General features: G+C 40.3%; 1 protein-coding gene across 5 annotated transcripts in view; it reads left to right on the forward strand.

The window, feature by feature from the left end:
• LOC135226467 (uncharacterized) overlaps positions 1-19682 on the forward strand; it is a 79379-nt gene extending 59697 nt beyond the window's left edge. Inside the window, exons 11-16 of one of the 5 annotated variants that reach the window (XM_064266064.1) lie at positions 9085-9255; positions 9492-9553; positions 9765-9977; positions 16042-16230; positions 17025-17139; positions 18317-19680. In XM_064266064.1, the coding sequence (XP_064122134.1) occupies positions 9085-9255; positions 9492-9553; positions 9765-9977; positions 16042-16230; positions 17025-17139; positions 18317-18414 (848 nt within the window). In that variant the 3' untranslated portion in view covers positions 18415-19680. Of the gene's footprint in view, positions 1-9084; positions 9256-9491; positions 9554-9764; positions 9978-16041; positions 16231-17024; positions 17140-18316 lie in introns of all 5 variants that reach the window. The other 4 variants (XM_064266069.1, XM_064266065.1, XM_064266068.1 and 1 more) reach the window with 4 other exon arrangements.
• Positions 19683-20851: the final 1169 nt, after the last annotated feature.

Here is a 20851-nt window from a genome sequence, read left to right on the forward strand (position 1 = left end):
ATTTCGGTAGTGTCAAAGTTGACCGAACGTGGTTTTTTTTTCTTTTTTCTATTTATCTTGATTTATATGCAAATATTTCAAAAATGAGAAAAGCTACAACTTCAATTATTTTTTTTTTTTTGTTGTATTCTACATGAAATTGCACACATTTTCATATATAAAACTTTATGTAACGGCTAATTGTTCATACACGAAACAAACCTTCGGTCTTAACATTAGGATTTACTAGCGCCAAGCTGGAAACCGGTAGAATTAAAATTACACTTGTGAGATCCAGGGACTAATGGCATCTATACCAGGTCACAGGGCATGTATACCCAGAATGCCCACGGCTACCTGTGACCCATCAGTTATTTTCCTACCGCCTTTAAGATAAGACGTGTTACTGTCTATCTCATTTAAAGCCGGTTTTTCAGTTTGCCCGTTCTTTATCCATTTCATTTTTTATTTTTCATTCCTTTTCTTTCTCCAAGTGTGATCAGTGTGTGGTAAGAGTGTATACGTGGTATGATGGAGAATTTTGCCTCAACATCGGGATCGTCTACCGCTTCGAAGAGGAGACAAAGGAAATGCCCAGGAGTCAGTGGCTTCCCTTGTTCTAGGTTCCTAACCTCGGTGTCGACGGATCCTCATCCAACGTGTAGTAGGTGCAGGGAAAACGTATGTACGGTTACTAATCCGTGTTCTGTTTGTCGCGGTTGGTCGGTGGAACAGTGGAAGAAGTTCTATGGGAAAAGCCAATACAAAAGAAAGGGGGTGACGCCATCTTTGGATGACCAAACCTTACCGGCTTCTTTTGTATCGGTAATAAACCAGGCTGCTCCATATGTTTCTCCACCTGCTTTTGAATTGTCTCATACCCCTTCGTTCTCTCTCCTAGCGGTTCTGTATCGGAAACGTCAGGAGGGGCCTTGGGTAATTTTATGAATAATTTGCACTCTCCTTTGTTCCCAGCAAGTAGAGGGGGAGATCCGCCATCTTTGTTCCAGGCTCCTGCTACGCAAGCGCATAGGTTAGATGGTACGTGGTCAGCGCTAGGCCTACCAGGCGTACCAACCTTGGATGGTCTGCTTGCGCATTATATGACGTCACGGTTCCAGCAGGGTCCGGCAGCGCTGAATGTTCCTCATCCCCCGGGCTTGCAATTTATGGGAATTGATGCCGCTGCTTCTCCATCCCACTCAGTATTTACAACGATGCAGAACGTGGGAGGTAATTTGGCAGCAAACGTGCGGTTACCAGCAGAAACCTCTCAGTCTCTCCCTACGAGAGCGATGACGTCACAACATACGTCACACTCTGAGATGGCAGGCGTGATGACGTCACAGACCGATTCTCGGCCTTTTCGCTGCACCCAGACGCTAATACGCCTTCTGATCCGTCAATGCAAACTGTAATGCAGAAGTTACAGGATATAGAGGAGAGAATGAATAAGAGAGACAAAAAGAAAAAGTGTGATTCGCCTTCTTCGTCTTCTTCCTCTAGTTCGGCGTCGTCGCTAAGTCCGATAACGTCACGGCGAGCGCCAGTCAAGCGTTGGAGGAGGATTCGGGAGTTCCTAGCGGATCCTCGGGCCAAGAGGAGAAGAATCAATTCTTCCTCTCCTTCGGACGAAGACTGTCATTTCCAAGTCAGCAAGAAGGTCGGAAAATCAGTGGCTATTAAGCACAAGGTTGCCAGACGAAGCCGTTCGCAAGAGTCCGAACAAGCGAGAGAGGTGACGGCCGGCGAGCTAGCGGCCGAGGCGGAGTTGCCAGTTCGGATCGCAAAAACTGCGATACCTCTGGTAAAATCGACGTTGGCGGCGAAAGGTGCAGCAGAGGATGGAATGCAGATCCCAGTTTCGCCCGTAAGGCCGTTCAAAATACGTACGAAGGACGATAAGGCTCCTATTAAAAGTACAAAAAATAGAGAGTTGGCAACCTCGGCGGATACGTTCGTGGAAGGCAGTGTCCGTCTGGATAGAAGGCCGAGGCCGGGCTCGCCGACGCTCGAAAACGATGCCAATGCTAATAAAGACGAACTTACCTCTGTCTTAAGGGAGCCTTCATCTTGGAGATCTAGACGAGATTCTCGCTCTAGATCCGTGAGCAGAGAAAGAGTGAGACGTTCTCGTTCCCCTGCTGACTATCTGGGATCGAGCCAACAGCGGCCAGCAAAGATCAAAGAGGCCGCGGCCGTAGGGGCAGGCGGCCGTGGAATTCCGGGCCGTCTGTCAGAAGATAGAGGCGAGACAACATCTCTCGTGACGGAGAGTGGTACACTAGAGCCGGAGGAAGGAGAAAACCAAGAGTTTCTGGCCTCGTATGCAGAGGTTATTGATTTGATTCGTCAATTCAATAGCCTTTCGGAGAAGACAGAAACACCGGCCAGTATGCTTCCTCCTGGAATTGACATGGCGTTTGGACTAAAGAGGATACCAAGGTGTCGTATGAATTGCCTTGTTCGAGTCATGCGGAATCGGTCTTGCAACACGTAAACGCAAAGATTGCAGGGAGGGATAATTCCTTAAGATCTAATAGATCATTTAAATTTATTCCCCCTCCAATGATAAAGCAAAGGAAATATTATACGACACCGAAGGTCCCTTTGCTGTCTAGACAAATGAACCCTAATGTTGTAAGGTTAAGGCCTGGATTAACCTTGGATCAGGTTAAAATGGAGTGCCCTTCGATGACGTACCAAGAGGCTGCCACGTTAGAAGCAACAGCTTCTGTCTTTCAGGCTGCGTCCTGGTTAGACCTTTGGTCAACAGCAGTGGCGAAAATTGCATCCTCGGAAGCAACAAGGAAAGTAGTAGATGAACCATTGTTCATTAGATTACTACAGTCAGGGTCCAAGGCGATTGCGTACCTGACAAACGTAAGTGCCAATGTTTGGGCAAATATCCTGCTAATGAGGAGAGATGCAGCATTGGCTAGACTAAGCCGCAATGTGGATTTGGATTCCCTGTTAGCAATGAGGAATGGGGATATCTTGGAATCGCAACTACTGTTGCCAGAGGTCATACTGGAAGAAGCGATAGATAGAAGAAGGATGGACACTAACGATAGGTTGGTGCAACAGGCAGTTAGGAAAACCTCTAACAGTCAAACTATTCCTTTGGAGGGAAGACAACAGCAGATGTCTCGAAAGAAACCAGTGAGACATAGCATCCCTAATAGAGTCACAAGACCCTCTCCCCAAAGAGGATAACTCATCGGCCCTTTCACAATAGAAACAACAGAGGAAGGGGCAATAGGGGAAGGGGGAGAGGCTCAAGAAGATAGGATGGGCGCCTCCCATCACTCGGCCACACCAGTGGGGGGTTGCTGGCAAATCACTGGAAGGTGTGGCAGGAACTAGGGCAGAGCAGTGGGTGGTGGATGTTCTCAGGATCGGGTATTTGATTCCGTTCGAGTAACCCCGCCCCTGACAGATCAACCATTACCCCACGTCACTTATGCCCACAAATCTCAGAAGGCCACTATTCTGCAGGACGAAGTGAAGAAGATGATGGAAAAAGGAGCTGTGCAACAAGTATGCAGTCCGACAAAAGGCTTCTACAGCAGGATTTTCCTGGTACCCAAAGCCAACGGGGAGTGGAGGACAGTAATAGACCTGTCAACGCTGAATCTGTTTATAAGGAAAACCAGTTTCAAGATGGAAACTCCGAAAACGGTTCTACAAGCAGTCAGAATCGGAGACTTTATGCTGACAGTCGATCTAAAGGACGCATACTTTCAGATACCAGTCCATCAGTCTTCAAGGAAATTTCTCCGCTTCAGTCTTGCAGGGAAAGCTTTCGAGTTCAAGGTCCTGTGCTTCGGATTGACAACGTCTCCTCAAGTTTTTACAAGAGTGTTCACCCTCGTGTCGGCATGGGCGCACGCTCAGGGGATCAGGCTGATAAGATATCTGGACGATTGGCTGGTGATAGCAAAGTCCAGGGAGAAATTACTCAGGGACAGGGCGGCCCTCCTGCAGCTTTGTCACAGCCTAGGTATTGTGGTGAATCAGCAGAAGTCGCAGCTGGATCCAAGTCAACGTTTGGAATATCTGGGAATGGTGATAGACACAACACAAGCCAAAGTATTCCCGACAGACCAAAGAGTACAGAAATGCAAACAAGTGGTGAATGCCTTTCTGGGAAAGCAGACACAGCCAGCAAGACAGTGGCAGGTGGTGCTGGGAATCCTAACCTCCCTGGAGAAGCTAGTACCACAAGGAAGGCTACACCTTCGGTCCCTACAATGGAGGATGAAGGAGTTTGGTCACCAACAGTAGATCACCCGTACGAGCAAATTCCCTTGTCGGCAGAAGTGAGGAAAGACTTGCTGTGGTGGGTGGACGACGACAATCTGACAGTGGGTGTCCCCCTTCAACAATCCTCCCCAGACCTCTTGCTGTTCTCGGATGCATCACTAGAAGGCTGGGGAGCCCATATGGAGGAGTTGATGGTGTCAGCAAAATGGAGTTGCAAGGACAGAGAACTCCATATAAACGTGCTGGAGTTGAAGCAAGCTTTCCTGGCTCTACAAGAATTCAGGGAGAGAGTAAAGGGACACTCGGTGGTATTGATGTCAGACAACACCACAGTAGTAGCTTATATAAACAAGCAAGGAGGCCTAGTTTCTCGCAGTTACATGTGATGACAGTTCAACTTCACCAGTGGGCTATAGAGAACCTGGTAGACATCAAGGCCAGGTATATTCCGGGAAAAAGAAACAGTGGCCGACAAGTTGAGCCGCAGGGATCAGATTCTGGGAACGGAGTGGTCCCTACACCAACAGGTAGTGGACAGGATGCTCATGTTGTGGGAAGGACCGATCATAGACCTATTCGCAACCAGGTACAACAAAAAGTTGGAAGTGTATTGTTCAGTAGTCCCGGACGCAGAGGCAGCAGCAGAAGATGCGCTACAACACCCCTGGGACAATCTGGACGTGTACGCATTTCCTCCATTTTGGTCTAATCCGTCAGGTTCTGAACAGGGTAATGCGGTCTCAGAACCTCAAGATGACCCTGGTAGCCCCGTTATGGCCGAAAGCAGAGTGGTTTCCAGACCTACTGGAACTCCTAGTAGATGTGCCAAGAGAGTTACCTCCATGGAGCAACCTTCTGTGTCAGCCTCACGTGGAGAGGTACCACCAGTCGGTGAAGTCCCTATCGCTTCACGGGTGGAGACTGTCAAGTATCTCCTCCGAGAGCGAGGGTTTTCGCAGAAAGCAGCAACTCAGATGGCAGGTAATATCAGAAAATCATCTGCGACAGTATACCAAGGGAAGTGGTCAGCATACTGTGATTGGTGTCGTAGAGGGAACGTGTCTCCACTCGGTACCACTATTCAGCAGTTAGCAGACTTTCTGATATATCTCAGAACAGAAAAACATATGTCTGTATCTGCAGTGAAGGGGTACAGGGCTGCTCTAGCCTCAGTCTTACGAATGAAAGGAGTGGACATATCGTCTTCATGGAGTTGGCCATGCTGATGAGGAGCTTTGAACAGTCATGCCCCCCACCAAAGGAGCTAAAAACCCCAGATTGGGATCTGACCAAGGTACTGAGTAGTCTGACAAAACCCCCTTACGAACCACTAAGGCAGTCCACGGATAGGAGCCTGACCCTGAAGACAGTCTTCTTATTGGCCCTGGCTTCAACCAAAAGGGTGGGGAGCTACATGGCCTCTCATATCTCATAAAGCACTCGAGAGGTTGGAGATCAATGGTGTGTGAGTTTGTCCCAGATTCGTGGCAAAGACCCAAAATCCAACAATAGTAGACGGCAGATTCGACTCCTTTACCATACCTTCCTTGGCAGACTTTGTAGACAACGACAAAGCTGAAATGCTCCTGTGCCCCGTCAGGCACTAAGGGAGTACTTAAAGAGAACAAGGCACCTCAGGCCGGGGTGCCAGAGGTTGTTCGTAAGTACAGGACGGAACAAGAAGGAAGTGTCCAAGAATACAATATCATTTTGGCTAAGGGAGACAATCAGAAATGCTTATACTGCAGAAGACAGAGGGTCAGATAGCCAGGTGGGAGCTAGAGCTCATGACATCAGGGGTGTGAGTGCTTCCCTAGCATGTAAGAAGAACATGTCTGTGGATAAAATTCTGAAAGCTGGCGTGTGGAAGCGCCAAACAACTTTCACCTCATTTTATTTGAAAGATGTTGCCCATAGATCCTTGGACACCTTTTCCTTGGTCCAGTGGTGGCGGCCCAACAAGTGATATAGTTCATCCAGTGCCCCTGGCGGGTCAGTTTGCGTCTAGTCTAAGATGAAGGTATGAAAGTAGAATGAATGGGATGACTGGTCTTTTTTCTTTACTACTTTCTTCCTACTCCTTTAACTACGGGCAATATGAAGGAGAGTACCGTCATGTGCTGGAACGGACTAGATGCAGGTGAGATGGTCAGCCATACTGTGAAGCTATCTTAGCTGATGATATACTTTTCAGTAGCAACACACCCCTCTGGATAATAAGGAAAGAGGGGTGAAGGTGGATCCAGTCGCAAGGGACAAGAGTAAACAGTAGAATGGTATCTACACCCAGTGGGAGGAAACCAATAGATCCGCTTATATCTTTGGTCCTAGGTTCATTGTCCATTCTCTAGAATTTCCCTATATATTCGGAAATGGATAAGGGGGCAAACTTCCAGTCAGTTGTAGAGACTTACCTCCCTCCAATAGTAAGTCTATCCTAATGTTAAGACCGAAGGTTTGTTTCGTGTATGAACAAATACCAAATTTGTAACTAATTTGTATTTTTCATAACTAACAAACCTGAGGTCTTAACAGTTAAAGGCCCACCTCGAACCACCCCTCTAGCAGTCTAAACTGGGTTAGAAATATAACTGATGGGTCACAGGTAGCCGTGGGCATTCTGGGTATACATGCCCTGTGACCTGGTATAGATGCCATTAGTCCCTGGATCTCACAAGTGTAATTTTTAATTCTACCGGTTTCCAGCTTGGCGCTAGTAAATCCTAATGTTAAGACCTCAGGTTTGTTAGTTATGAAAAATACAAATTAGTTACAAATTTGGTATTTTAAAATGGTGCAAACATTACCACAATCGCACATATGATTTTTTCGGAAGAGTTACCGCGCGGACATAAAGAAAATGTTATTTTTTTCATAAATTCACCATAAATAGAAATATTGTGCTAGAGACTTCCAATTTATTGCAAAATGAAGGTAAATGCTTGAATATTACTAGAATATGAGCGTTTATCTTAAAATTGCGTTTTTCGACAATTTCGGTAGAGTCAAAGTTGACCGAAGGTTGAAAATTTGTCACTTATCATTTTATATATGAAAATATTTCAAAATTGATAAAAGCTACAACCATGGGTTTCTTTTTAGTTGTATTGTGCATGAAATTGTGCACATTTTCATATATAAAACTTTATGTAACGGCTAATTTAAAATGGTGCAAACATTACCACAATCGCATGTATGATTTTTTTCGGAAGAGTTACCGCGCGGACGTAAGGAAAAAGTTTTTTCATAAATTCACTATAAATCGAAATATTGTGCTAGAGACTTCCAATTAGTTGCAAAATTAAGGTAAATGATTGAATATTACTAATATATAAGAGTTTTTAGCTTACAATTGCGTTTTTTTGACCATTTCGGTAGAGTCAAAGTTGACCGAAGGGTTGAAATTTGGCACTTATCGTTATTTATATGAAAATATCTCAAAACTGATAAAAGCTACGATCATGAGTATTTTTTTTGTTGTATTCTACATAAAAATGCACACAGTTTCATATATAATACTCCATGTAACGGCTAATTTAAAATGGTACAAAAATTATGTCAAAGTGACGAAATAATTTCCGAGATGTGTCACAGATACTTTTTAGTGCGGCAAGAAAGAAATTCGCGCTTGCGCGCCACTGCGTAACGATTGTAAACAAAACAACACTTGAGCCGTGAACTCCCAGCATCCCCAAGGCGCGTGATTCAAGAGTTTTCGGCTGGTAGCCCTAAAAGTATTTTTCCGCGAATTTTTAAAAAACTTTTGTATGTCGACGTAAAATACGTCCAGTCGGCACCCGAGAGACAAAACATGTCGACGTAAAATACGTCCAGTCGGCGTTTAAGGGTTAAGTCTGGATTTCCACAGGCTAGAGTTCTTGGTCCGATTCTATTTCTATTGTATAGAAGTACACTTTTGGATGTAGTAAAGTCGCCACCTAGGGGAGCGGTTCTTGGTAGTAGGCTTTTATGTCTTAACATCAGCAGTTCCGACTTTGAATAAGATAGTTGATCTTGTTTGTCAATTTTTCATGTTTTATTTTAACAGAAATCTTTCACATTCACAATTGATCCCTGCTGAGAGCAACCAGATTTGCTGAAGAGCAGAGCAGCACTAATGTACAGTAAATGTGCCTCAGTGTTGAACTTCTCAGTTCCAGAAGTAAACAGTCTCTCTAAGGATGTTGTGCAGTCAAAACTACAAAAGTTTAATTGAAGATGCAATGTATTACAACCCCAAAAGTTCTCCCTGTATTTTAATTTACTTTCATTTTTATCTATTTATTTATTACTTGCTTAGTTTATTTTTTTTCATTTCTGAAAACTATTCTTTTCATTGTGAGTGTTACCTTCTGGCTGCTACTCATTACCGAAGAAAAGTTGTCTAGTACCTTACTCAAATGTTCAAGGCTCAGTCAAATGAACTCCATATTTTTTTAACTTCAAGTCCATGATCCCTGTGGGCTTGTTCCATATGAATTAAGGTTCAAGATCTGAATATTGATAGTCTCATGTTTATTCCTGGGTGTCCATCTTCAGCTTGGTGCTCCTTTTCCAACTTTTTGTATAAAAATACTAACGTATTTATCCTGCCATATGAGTCTATGAGTGTCTTAGTTGGTTGCTTAATCTACTTTAAAAGAATAATTGTCATAAATGACCTGACAGTGTTGTCAGTCTTCCTATAACCTCATTGTAGTTTGCTGACTATCATTTACTTTGAAATGAATTATTTGCTGTAGTACTTGGGTTGAATTAACTCTAAACAACATCCAACCTTTTTCTGTTTTTAATATTACATGAACTGGTGAACTTTAAAATTGCCCTCCATTTCTTTAGAGAAACCAATGATGTCAAGTAACCATGGTGTAGAGAATGTACTTGATATGCCTGTGCTACCTCCCTGCTCTGATGTTCCTCCACAAATTCCTGCTCCTTCCTTTGCTACAGCTGTTGACAGACTAACATTTTGTGCCTCTGATAATAAGCAGGGTTTCAAGAAAAGGAAAGGTATGTCTTATTTTATGTTGAACATTGAAGAAACTTAATGATGTAAATGATGTTGCATGTCTTTAACATATATAATTTTTCTTTATTTTTTCTTTTTTTCTTTTTACTCTTGAGTTGGGTTTTTTCAAATTTTACTTGTCCTTGAGTTTGGTCTTCAGAGTACTTGTATTTTTATTAAAGATTACGTAAAAGTAATACAAATGATACTGTTTATTAGCCTCTTATTTTCATTTCAGAAAGTGGATTTGATCGACCATGCCCTCTTTCTCGGAAGAAAGGCAAAGAAGCAGTATCTCAGGTATGATTTTTTTTGCTTAATATGACCTATCTTTAGTCAGTATCAACAAGTTTTTTGTTTTGTGCCAAACAAAATGAGTTTGCATAAGTAATGTTATGTTTGTGCCATGAAAACCTTAGTAAGTTGATTGTTAGGATACAAGTGTGAATCTTATGTTTGTTTGCTTATTTGCTTTCATTCTTTTTATTTTATTTATCTTTTTATATTATAGATGAGAAAAAGCAGTACACTTTTCCCTGCTAAACCAAAGGACGTTGACACCCGCCAGCGTGTTCCTCTTCAGTTGGCCCAAGTTAAAGCAACAGATGTACCAGATTCCCATACGACAGTGGATGATAGTCATCCAGGACCCTCAGGGGTGGGAACCAGTCAGAAACAAAAGTCAAGTTGGCTAGGACCCTCAGTACAAAAACTTCAGAGAAGGGTATGATATACTAAGAATTTCAAGGACAGTTTTCTATTTAAATATCAATTATAGATGATTTCATTCTTTCATTTGCTGCAGTGACTACTATTGTTTGCGTACACAGTACGTTCTTGTACCCAAAGATTAGAATGATCCTTCAAAAATTTATCGTAGCTTTGTGTATATTTGCCTGCCAGTGTTAGGAATGTACTGGTCTGACTTCTTTATTCTGGGAACTTTGATATTTGGCCGTTGCTAGACTACAGAAATTGACTTTAAGATCCCTAAGGGAACCCTTGTGTATCCATATGCTTATTCTACATAAATATTGCTGGGTTCTCAGAGGTATAACTATGGAGGACCACAAAAGCAATATGCAGTTGTTCATATGTGGAACTAACCGTTGGTCTTAACAATACAATAAATCTTCTGGCGCCAGCTGGAAGCCGGTTAAAATCAATCAAAGATTGTATATGCAAGGAATCTATGGCATCTGGTATCTAAAGTGTAGAAGAGGTGGAAAGTTGTTACCGACCACGCTTAAACCCTGTGACACCTTTGGTCTTTCTTCAGCTGCCTTGGAGAGTGGATGTAAGGTTTTGATCTCTCCCAAGCCAGTTTTTAGATAGTCCACGGTTCCTTCCTTCTTTTTTTTGGGGGGTATTTTTGGGTGTCTGTGTGTATTTTGGATTTATTATGGATTCCTTCATCGCATCTAAGAAATCGAGGGCATGTCAGCGCTTGTCCCTTGACCACCTTCGAGGGTTCCCGTACTCTCGCATCCTAGCTTCCACCTTGACTGACCTCAAGTGGGTGCTTTTGCTTCCCCTTCTTCTAGACTTTTTCCTTCTACATTTTCGCCTTCCTTTTCTTCCATTGATTTGTCTTTGGAAGCATTGGGAGTTGCTGGGGGGAAGAAGCGGCTTGGTTTCTTGCCAAATTCACTCCTTGACAGTCGAATTTCACCAATGGGCGATCGACAACTCAGCAAAGCTCATGGCCAGCTACATTCTGGGGAATAGGAATGTGGTAGCTGACAAGCTAAGTTGTTGGAGTCATGTTCTAGGTAAAGAGTGGTCTCTGCATCAGGACAAAACGGACAAGCTATTTCACCTAGGGGGAAAACCCATGTTAGACCTCTTGGTGACAAGCTTCAACAGAAGCTATAGATCTACTGTTAGGTGGTCCCTGATCTGTTCGCTGTGGCGGAGGATGCCTTTCAGCATCCTTGGAACAATGTAGAAGTGTACATCTTCCCGCCATTCTGCATGATCTGTTATGTCGTGAACAGAGTGATGAGTTCCAGGAATCTCAGACTGACCCTGGTAGCTCCTTTGTGGCTCCAAGCAGAGTAGTTACCAGATCTTCTGTCTCTTCTGTCAACGGTTCCGAGAAAAATTCCCCCTTGGCACATCTTCTCTCCCAACCTCAGTAGAGAGGCACCACCAGTCGGTAGGGTCCCTATCTCTTCACTGCTGGAGACTGTCCAGTATCTCATATGAGCGAGAGGCTTTTGTCGCAAAGCAGTGATTCAGAAGACCAGCTACCTCAGATGGTCTTTGTCAGCCGTGTTCCAGGGCAAGTGGTCCGTCTTCTGAGAATTTTTCATCGCTGGGGTTTCTCTCCTCTTGAAACTTCTATTCAGCAGTTAGTAGACTTTCTGATCTTTCTCAGAACTGAGAAGCATCTTTCTGTGTCTGCTACCAAAGGCTACAGGGCTTCCTTGGGATTGGTTCTGCATCTGAAAGGCGCAGACATCACTTGACCCTAGAAGATCTGTATGTTGTTCAAGAGCTATGAACAGTCTTGTTCACCTAGAGAACTCAGGCTTTGTTCGAACCACAACGTCAGTCGTCAGACAGGGAACTGACTTTGACAAATTTTCTTCCTGGCCTTGGCTTCGTCAAAGAGAGTGGGAGAGCTCTGTTGCCTAGATCATGACATAGAACACACCAGGGGTTGGGGGTCTATAGCTTTCGAATTTGTCCCAGAAATCATAGCTAAGACTTAAAATCCCTCGGTTCACAATGACAGATTTGTCTCCTTTTCCGCTCCTTCCCTGAAGGAATTTGTTGACATGCAACGTAAAAGCACCTTACAAACAAAAACAACTATCCTCAGGAGTTATTGCTTTATCCCATCAGAGCACTGCATTGGTATCTAAAAAGGACTCGCCACTCAAGACCTAGGTGCCATAGACTTTTTGTTAGCACAGGCCAAGCCAAGAAAGAAGTGTCCAAGAATACCATTTCATTTTGCTTCATGAGGGGATTAGCCAGCCTACACCTCACCTTCAAGTTCTCTCACCAATACTCTGCTTGCAAGAGCACATGACATCAGAGGAATAAGTTCGTCTCTGGTTTTTAAGAAGAACTTGTCTGATCATAGGATTTTGAAGGCTGGTTCCTGGCGTCGGCTGACCACTTTTTCTTCCTTTTACCTGAAGAATAGTACCCACAGGCCCTTGGACACTTTTTTTCTTTGGGTCCGATGGTGGATGCCCAACAAGTTGTGTAGCTATCCAGTGCCCCTGGCAGGACATGTCTCATTGTATTTACTCCCAGTAGACTAGTTTTAGATACCTACATATCTAACCTCTCACAGGCTTTGACCCACTACTTTCAAACTCACTTCTGGGAAGAGTGGTCGGGTGTGCCGAACCTCCAGTTGGTTCAGGATTCTCTTACCTCCCTCTAAGTATGTCTATCCTATTGTTAAGACCAAAGGTTTGTTCCGCATATGAACAAATGAAAAGTTTTTAATGAATTTGTAATTTTCAAAGCTAACAATAGTAACAAACTTCTTCGCTAACAATTGCAACAAACCTGAGAGTCTTAATGTTAACTGCCCAACACTAGCTGCCCTTCTAGTAGTCTTGGGTTGGAAGAAAGACAATGCATCATGACGAAGTGTGGTTGGTGACCACCTCCACCTCTTCTATGCTTTAGATGCCAGATGCCGCAGATTCTTTGCTTTGATTGTTTTTAATCGGTTTCTAGCTGGCACCAGAAGATTCAAATTCAACCTATTGTTAAGACCTTAGGTTTGTTAGCTATGGAAAAATACAAATAGATCCAAAATTTGTCATTTTCAGATATTAGAAAACCATTTATGTAAAAAAATATTTAATTTATATATCATAGGCATGCCATTTTCACCGTAGTAATAATGTATCATTGAATATTGAATTGCTATATCAAAAGTGTTAAAATGTAAAACAACAAGTTTGTCACTTTCACTTTTTGATGTATATGGCTGAACAACTACATTATATTTTGAATTACTTTGTGTGGAAATTGAGCTCAATGTAATTAAACTTGAGATGAGTGGATGCAACTTCAAGAGCATTTTACTCTTATACCCAAAATGCACTATAGACTTTTATCTGTATTTCATCAACCAGAAAGTGATAAAAAGGCAGAAATGAAATAAATGAATGCAAAGGTACTGAACACTTTTATGTATGCAGTATTTATGCCATTTATATTTCTCCTTCAATGAAGTTTATTCATTGTCAGGTTTCATTTTAGGGAAGCTTTCCATCCAAAAATAGTGCTTCAGCTCATGCCAACATTACATCCAGGGACACCAGTTTTTGGGGGTTATGGCACAAAGTCTAACTAGTGAACTGAATTTAAAAACAATTCATCATCATATGTGGCTTTATCTTTAATATTTCTTCAGTTAAAGGAAAACAAATGCTCCAAAAAAATAAATAAATAAATAACACACACACATCACTATTAGAAATGCATAGTACATATTGTTTTAATTCTTCCAAACAGTATATTTATTTTTTTGCCTCCTGAGTAAGCAGCCTCACAGAAATATTAAAACATTAAATTGAAACTTATTTTATAAACACACTATTAACCTGTCAAAAACTTGATTTCACAACTCTGATGATTGCTTATTTAAAAGTTCTTGCAACTTTTTGTTTAGCCTTAGCTCTTTATTTTTACATTGTAGTGATTGTATGTGGTCCTGTTATCTATCAAGTCTCTCTTTTAATCTGTCCAAAACTGAATAAGAGGGATTTTTGGTTATTTGTTGTACAGGCGGCCCTCGGTTAGCAGCAGTGGGTTCATTCCTGGCTGCTGATGCTAAGTGATTTGCGACGCTAAGCGATTTTAAAGCATACGGCCGCTGCACACCTTTCGAAATTTGAGACCAGATGTTCGTTTATGCTAACTAGAAGCAAGCAAATTCGCTCAGAATTGCGTTAAATATGGCGAAACTAACTTGTATTCGCCATCAGCTGATTTCAAACCAAAACATTGGCCACTCCATGGAATACTGGCTTAGATTTGCCGTAGTATTTTGTAATACAATAATATGAGAATACATACAATATTCTTGGATACAGTGAAGTAATGTATAACTTTTTAAATGATTTATGGAAAAGATGCGTAATTAATAAAATAACCATGCATTTTTCGGAACAGTGGCGGACAATAACAAACATGAAAAAACATCCTCTGACAATGTGGAGGGTAGTTACAAAACCGGCCTTAATTTGTATCAAATTTATATACAAAAATAAAAATACCCTATACGTAATATATTTTCATGCACATTTTAAACTTTATAGCATGAAAGTTTATAAAATCGACACATCAATCGCTAAACTTGCATTTTTTTTAACTTTATATTTTCGGAAGAGCGGCAGGCGGCCTTACAAGAATGAACATGAAAAAAAAAACATCATATTTGATAACGTGAAGGGCAGTTTGAAAAGCTGCCTTTGTAATTTCTGTGCAGAAATAAAAGTACCCCATACATAATACATTTTCATACACATTTTAAGCAGAAAAACATGAACATTTATAAATTGACACATCCTTCCGAGGTTAAGGCGCTTCTCAATTATATTCATCAGACATTATTTCCCCGGTTACGGCCTACAACGCTGATCTGGCAGATGAAAAATGACACCAAAAATGCAAAATAATCAATATTTGAAGGTTTTGTGATGAAAAATGCAACAATAGTGGTTTACATAGTTTTCAATGCACCCAAAGCATTAAAAGTAAGGTTTTCTTAGGATTTTTCATAAAAGTTCCGGCTTACGACGATTTTCGGCTTACAATGCGTCTCAAGAATGGAACCCCCATCGTAACCTGGGGACTGCCTGTACCTATTTAATAACTCTCCATAAAACTTGTTAATATAATTTGCATAACCTTTATGGTCTGAACGGCATTTCTACAAAGTATGAACTCATTAGACATAACGGCGCTAGTGGCACTGTTGACCGAAAGTTGTGACTTAAAAATACCTTAAAATGCCTTATTTTTTTAATGAATATTTTTGGCGACAGCCGTAAAACTGATTCGCCGCTAAGCGATTGCGCCGTTAACCGCGGGCCGCCTGTAGATATTAGTAAGAGTTTGAAGGAATTGCTTTCACAGAGTATAAAGGAGGGAAAAGATATTGTTTTTGAGAAAAATTAAAAGTTATTTTATATATATTCAATTAATAAATAATTTGCATTAAATATCCCTTTTTATAATCAGATAATTAAAAAGAAGTCAAAATGAATTAAGAAAATATAATGAGTCAACAGGAAAGCATTTTATAGAAGTCTTCAAATGTGGAGAAAGCAGGAAAAAGCCTCATAGACTAACCATAGTTATTGCTTGCTTGTGACCCTCTGGTCAATTATTGATAAAAGATTAGAGGAATTTGTTTATTTATTTTTTTTTTAGAACATCACCACTCCCAATACGTACCTGGTGACAATCCATCATTGGTTCTCCATATGCAAAATATTTGTTTAAGAATTATTACCCCCTTCTATCCCACAAAGAACTAACTACCTCATGACAGCAAGAGGTGTGTGTAATATCAAAAACGTACATTCCATACCTATTTGTGATGTTTTTCTTTTTATTTGCGTTAGGTATTTGAAAAACATACAAATGCTAAGTAATTCATATTAAGGAATGTATATATATGTATGTTTAAAAAGTATTTGAGTAAATAGTGTATGTAAATAGCTATTTCAGTTGATGTTTAGATGTATGTGCTAAAGTAATTATTCTTAAATTTTGAATTGCATTGATTTTGTTTATTATTACAGGAACAGAGAATTGTTGATATAGAGGGTACAGAAGAGAGAAGCACTTTAGTCCACAATGAACTGGAGAGAATGAGAAGAAGGGCTTTGAGAGTTCTGTTTCTGAACCTTGGGAATGCCATTAGTCACTGTGAAAAGGATCCTTCTGGTAATTGTTATAAGGCTCAGTCGAAGGCTTTTATTCTGAAGAAGGTTAGTCTGATAAACCTACAGAATTAGGGCTTTTAAGGTTGTTTCTTGTAATTAACATTTATCACAAATAACAATTACTGCCATATCTAGTAATCCACTCCCAGAAACACTAAAGTATCTTTTTTTCTGTACCAAACTAGGAGCATGCTCCATGCTCAGAAACAGTAGTTGAAGGGAACAAAGCCAAGAGCAGTTTTTTACCCTTTTGCTTAATCTTCTATCCATGGAGAGAAGTAAAGTTTCAAGTGTCAGTACTAGGCACTCTTGATAGCATCCAGATGTACTGTAAGGCTGTGTCCAATAGGAATATTGGTTCTTAGAGTTATAGAAAATCTTAATGCTGTACAAGTTGTAAGTTTGGGAGCTGCATATTAAGTACATTACATAAATAGTGTAGTACTTTATTATTGTTAAATAAATATATACAGGCAGTCCCCAGGTTACGTCCAAGTTCCGTTCCTGAGGCATGACAGAAGTCTGAAGATGATGTAAGTGGGGACACAGTATTAAAAACTATAAAAAAAAAATTATGAATTCCTTACCTAAACAACTTATAAAAAAAAAAGAGAGAGAGGGAGGGAAAAAGAGAGATGCTTACGGTGCTGTAAGACTGAAACTATGTAACTTCATAACATCTGCTTTAACCGAACCGATTTTATTATGAATATATATTGAAAAAACGGCGCAAGATCGGAACGATGTAAGTTGAATCCGTAACCCGCGGGCTGCCTATTGGTTATTTAAACTCGTATATATAGGATCAATGATGCAATCTCATTTCTTTCAATTTTTAGGCATCAGAGGTAGCTCAGAATCTGCTACACCAGTCATTAAAACTGAACAAGTTAGAGATGTATTATCGAAGAGAAAGAAGTAAACTTATTCAGAAGTTGGCGTCTGCAATAAGAGGTAATGTAGTGCATGTGACAAGGTGTTTAGTTCAGTTAATAAAATGGTGTAATGTGCCTACTTTCTCACTTTATTGGAGTTGTTCACGCCAGTTACAAGCATTTTGCACTGAGCAAAGATGCTATTTGAAATAGGGGAAAAAGTGCTTTGAAGAGGAAAGATCTCTCACAAAAGTTTCTTTTTGTCAACTAGATCTATCAAGTGCTTGTCAATGACCTTGCCTGTCTTCATCCATGTACAGCATCTGGGTTTTTCAAAACTACCATCCCTATAAGAGTGAAGTATTTCAACAATGGGTTGGTTCAAATACTCCCTAGAAGTAATAGTAATCTGCTTTTATATAAGCCACTACAGTAGGTTTCAGATAGCTGTTGGAGTCTCACAAATATAAATGTAATTATCTAAACTGATTTAGTAGTAGTAGATCGTATTAAGTAGTTATTGCAGATTTCCTTTTGTCCCAGTTCACTTTTACTTGACATTCATTACCTTTTAACCTCTTATCCAAGGTCTGTGTAGTATTAGTATTTGGTTAGCTTAACAAACTGGTTACAGAACAGTGCCATTTTTTTGGCACAAAATGATGCTAGTCTTATGACAGTTAAGCTGAATGAATATACGATAGTGTTAATTTTCAGCTATCACACTAGCTTGTTTGCATCATTTCCCAGGGTAGTCAGAGTTTGTCATATTTACAAATTTTCAGTCTTTTCATTCTTTTGTTATTATTATAATCAAGTTTCTTCTGCTGTATTTTTTCTTTTTCCTTTATTGCTATTGCTACATGATTGTAAGTATGAAAATATTACTAGGATATATTTTTTCTATTTTTTTTAATTAAAAACCTTTTCCATCTGATGAAACTCGGTAAGGAATGTGTCACTTTTGCTCTTTCTTATTTTCAATTTTTATCTACCAGTAGCCTATTGTATGGTTGGTTAACCAGTAAGTCTGGTAAAGGCCTTACCCAAAAAATTTTAACTAAAATTAATGTCAATTTCTGAGTAAGAACTTCCTGTAATTGCTGTTTCCCCCTTTTTAACCAGTGATTTGACATTTGGTTATTAACCTAATCTAGTCAGAGGTGAAAAGTATAAATGTATGTACGTATATACATTATATAGGTTTAAATTCTTTTTAATGTTATTTAACTCTATTGTGATTATGGTTTCTACAGATAAGGATGAAGATGTGAAGAAAGGGTGGAAGTCCTGGGTTGAAGAGCATATGAAAAACCCATCAGCCAAAGAGGTTAGTTTGACTGAATGTTTGTGAATGAACCTTCATATGGTCTTGTCCGATGATGAATACTGTAGAATATATAAACCTTATACTCACTAGTAGAGCCAAAGTGATGGCAAAAAGGGACAGATGATGGATAATTGCTTATTTTACCCACACACATTCTTGAAGCAGTAAGAATAAAGAAAAATATTCAGCCTATTTCAGTCATTCATGGGAAATATTCAGTAGAAAGTAGGTTAGTGCATTCCATTTACTGTAAATTGTCCAGATTACAACAGGTAACTTAGTCACATGAGGCAGACCTATATTTTTTGGGGGTGTCATTTTGTGGGCTCATAACCAGTTCTGGAGTTTGTTGCTCCTGGAATCTCTAGTGAGTATATTACAATGGACCACACTCAGCAAATGAAAAAAACAAAAAAAACTGGCACTCATCAAACCAGGGAAATCCTTTGTGACCACAGTACCAAGCTGAACCACCTCTATTTAAAATTTATCACTGGAACATGAGCTACTGTAATCCAGGAATCAACCAGATGTAGATGGGCTAGTTTTCCAACAAAACCATACCCCTGGAAGCTTATTTTACGCTCGGGAAGAGGTCACTTAATTTGATATTCATTTCTTCTCTCTCAACTTTATCACGTTCAAGAATTCAGTACAGATATGCCCCTAGTTACAATGGGGTAACATTACAATGACCCTATTGTTACTTGAAAAAAATACATAGATAAATAAAGAATGTCTAAATTATCATAGCCTACACTGGTATACAGTACAATCCATACATATAGCCTACATTATACAGTATACTTTATACCCACGTATATGGTATAATTATTAATTTCGGCTGGTACTGAGGTTCAGTGCAGAATGACTCATGATAATTCAGTACTAACTGAAACCAGAAGCTGATGTGTACTCTACTTGGGGGTTTTTCACCAAGATTCAGTCTATTGTCGGCATGAACAGTGTCAGGCTGTTGACGGCTACGTATAACTGAAAATCGGAAGAGGAGGATAATAAGCAGCAGAATCATTAATTCGCTCCTCTTCATCTTGTATTTCTTAGGCTGTTAGTTCTGGTGTTACAGGGTGTAGGATTTAGAGGAAAGAGCTGTTACGAGAAGTAGAGGGTCGAGGCTCAATTGTGGTGGAAGGCGATGCCATTGGAGTGGGTTTTTTTGTTTTTTGTAAATGACTCTATAACCTGAAATAGTCTTGAAGTGCTCTCTCAATTTTGGTCAATCTTTTCATGTTCACATCCATTTGACTGAAAAGTTATTAATTCTGCAACTACTTCATCCTTATTGAAACCTTTAAATGAGTTCACGTACACTTTTTGTACATTTTTCCAAATTACATTCATACACTTTCTTTACCGCCTTCCACGCCTTTCTGATGTTCATAATGGCATTCAGAAAATTAGTTCCTTTCAGAATGTTCTGAGCTCTTTGTCCTCATTATCTTTAGCATGAACAGCCCAAGCAATTGTGTTCCAAAGATAATAGGCCTTGAATGCAGCCACACCACCCCGCTCTTTCGGTTTATGAGAGTAATTGTGTTTGGTGGCAGAAACACAACTTTACATTTTTGTTAATATATCTGGTGTGCTGAGGGTGGCAGGGAGCATGTCCAGAATCGGCAGAATTTTGAAGGGGATGTTGTTTTCCCTACAGTACTCTTTCACTTCTGGAATAAAGCATTACACAAACCTCTCTTTGAAAAGCAGTGCAGTTATCCATGCATTCTTACTATGGCAGTAAAGCATATGCTTGCTGATTCTTGCTGATGCCCTCAGATTTGCAGAGTGATAAATCATGAATGACTTCAGTTTATACTCAGCCACATATCCCCCAAGGAGAAAAGTCAATCTTTGTATGCCTAAACCAGGCCACTGTTTCATCAGTGAGGTACAATTGGTCACTTTGGATGGTGATAATACTTGGAACTGGAAAAGTGTGACATGTGTTAAGTTGTCCCACTGATGGTGTAAAACATGGACCTGAGGCTCATACATTCTTGCTTACCTAGAAAACTTTTGAAATAAAATCCTGGAACTTTTATTGAGAAGAAACTGGTTTCTCTCTTAATTAACACTTCAGCTGATGTAATGAATTGCATAATCTTTCCAGGATCAAGTTACCAGGACTTAAAAGATTACTCCTTAATTGTTACAGTTTATGTGGCAGAGATGGCCAAGTATGTAATAGCCTGATGAATTAGAGTAACCAATTACAGGTTCTGGACACGCAGCTAACTTTGAACACTGAGCATGGTTTCCAGTAAATACTATACACCATGACTAGAAAACACAAAGGCAACAGTATTTTTTGTTTACTATGAGAGCAGTCATTAGCAAAAACCCTTCACTCTGTACTGGATATTTTTTTCTACACCATCCTTTGAACTGGGATTGGCTACTCTGATAACAAGTCCTCTAGGAAGGAAGATGGTTTAAAGTAGCC

The sequence above is a fragment of the Macrobrachium nipponense genome, chromosome 14 (genome assembly GCF_015104395.2).
Source record: "Macrobrachium nipponense isolate FS-2020 chromosome 14, ASM1510439v2, whole genome shotgun sequence".
Lineage (NCBI taxonomy): Eukaryota > Metazoa > Arthropoda > Malacostraca > Decapoda > Palaemonidae > Macrobrachium > Macrobrachium nipponense.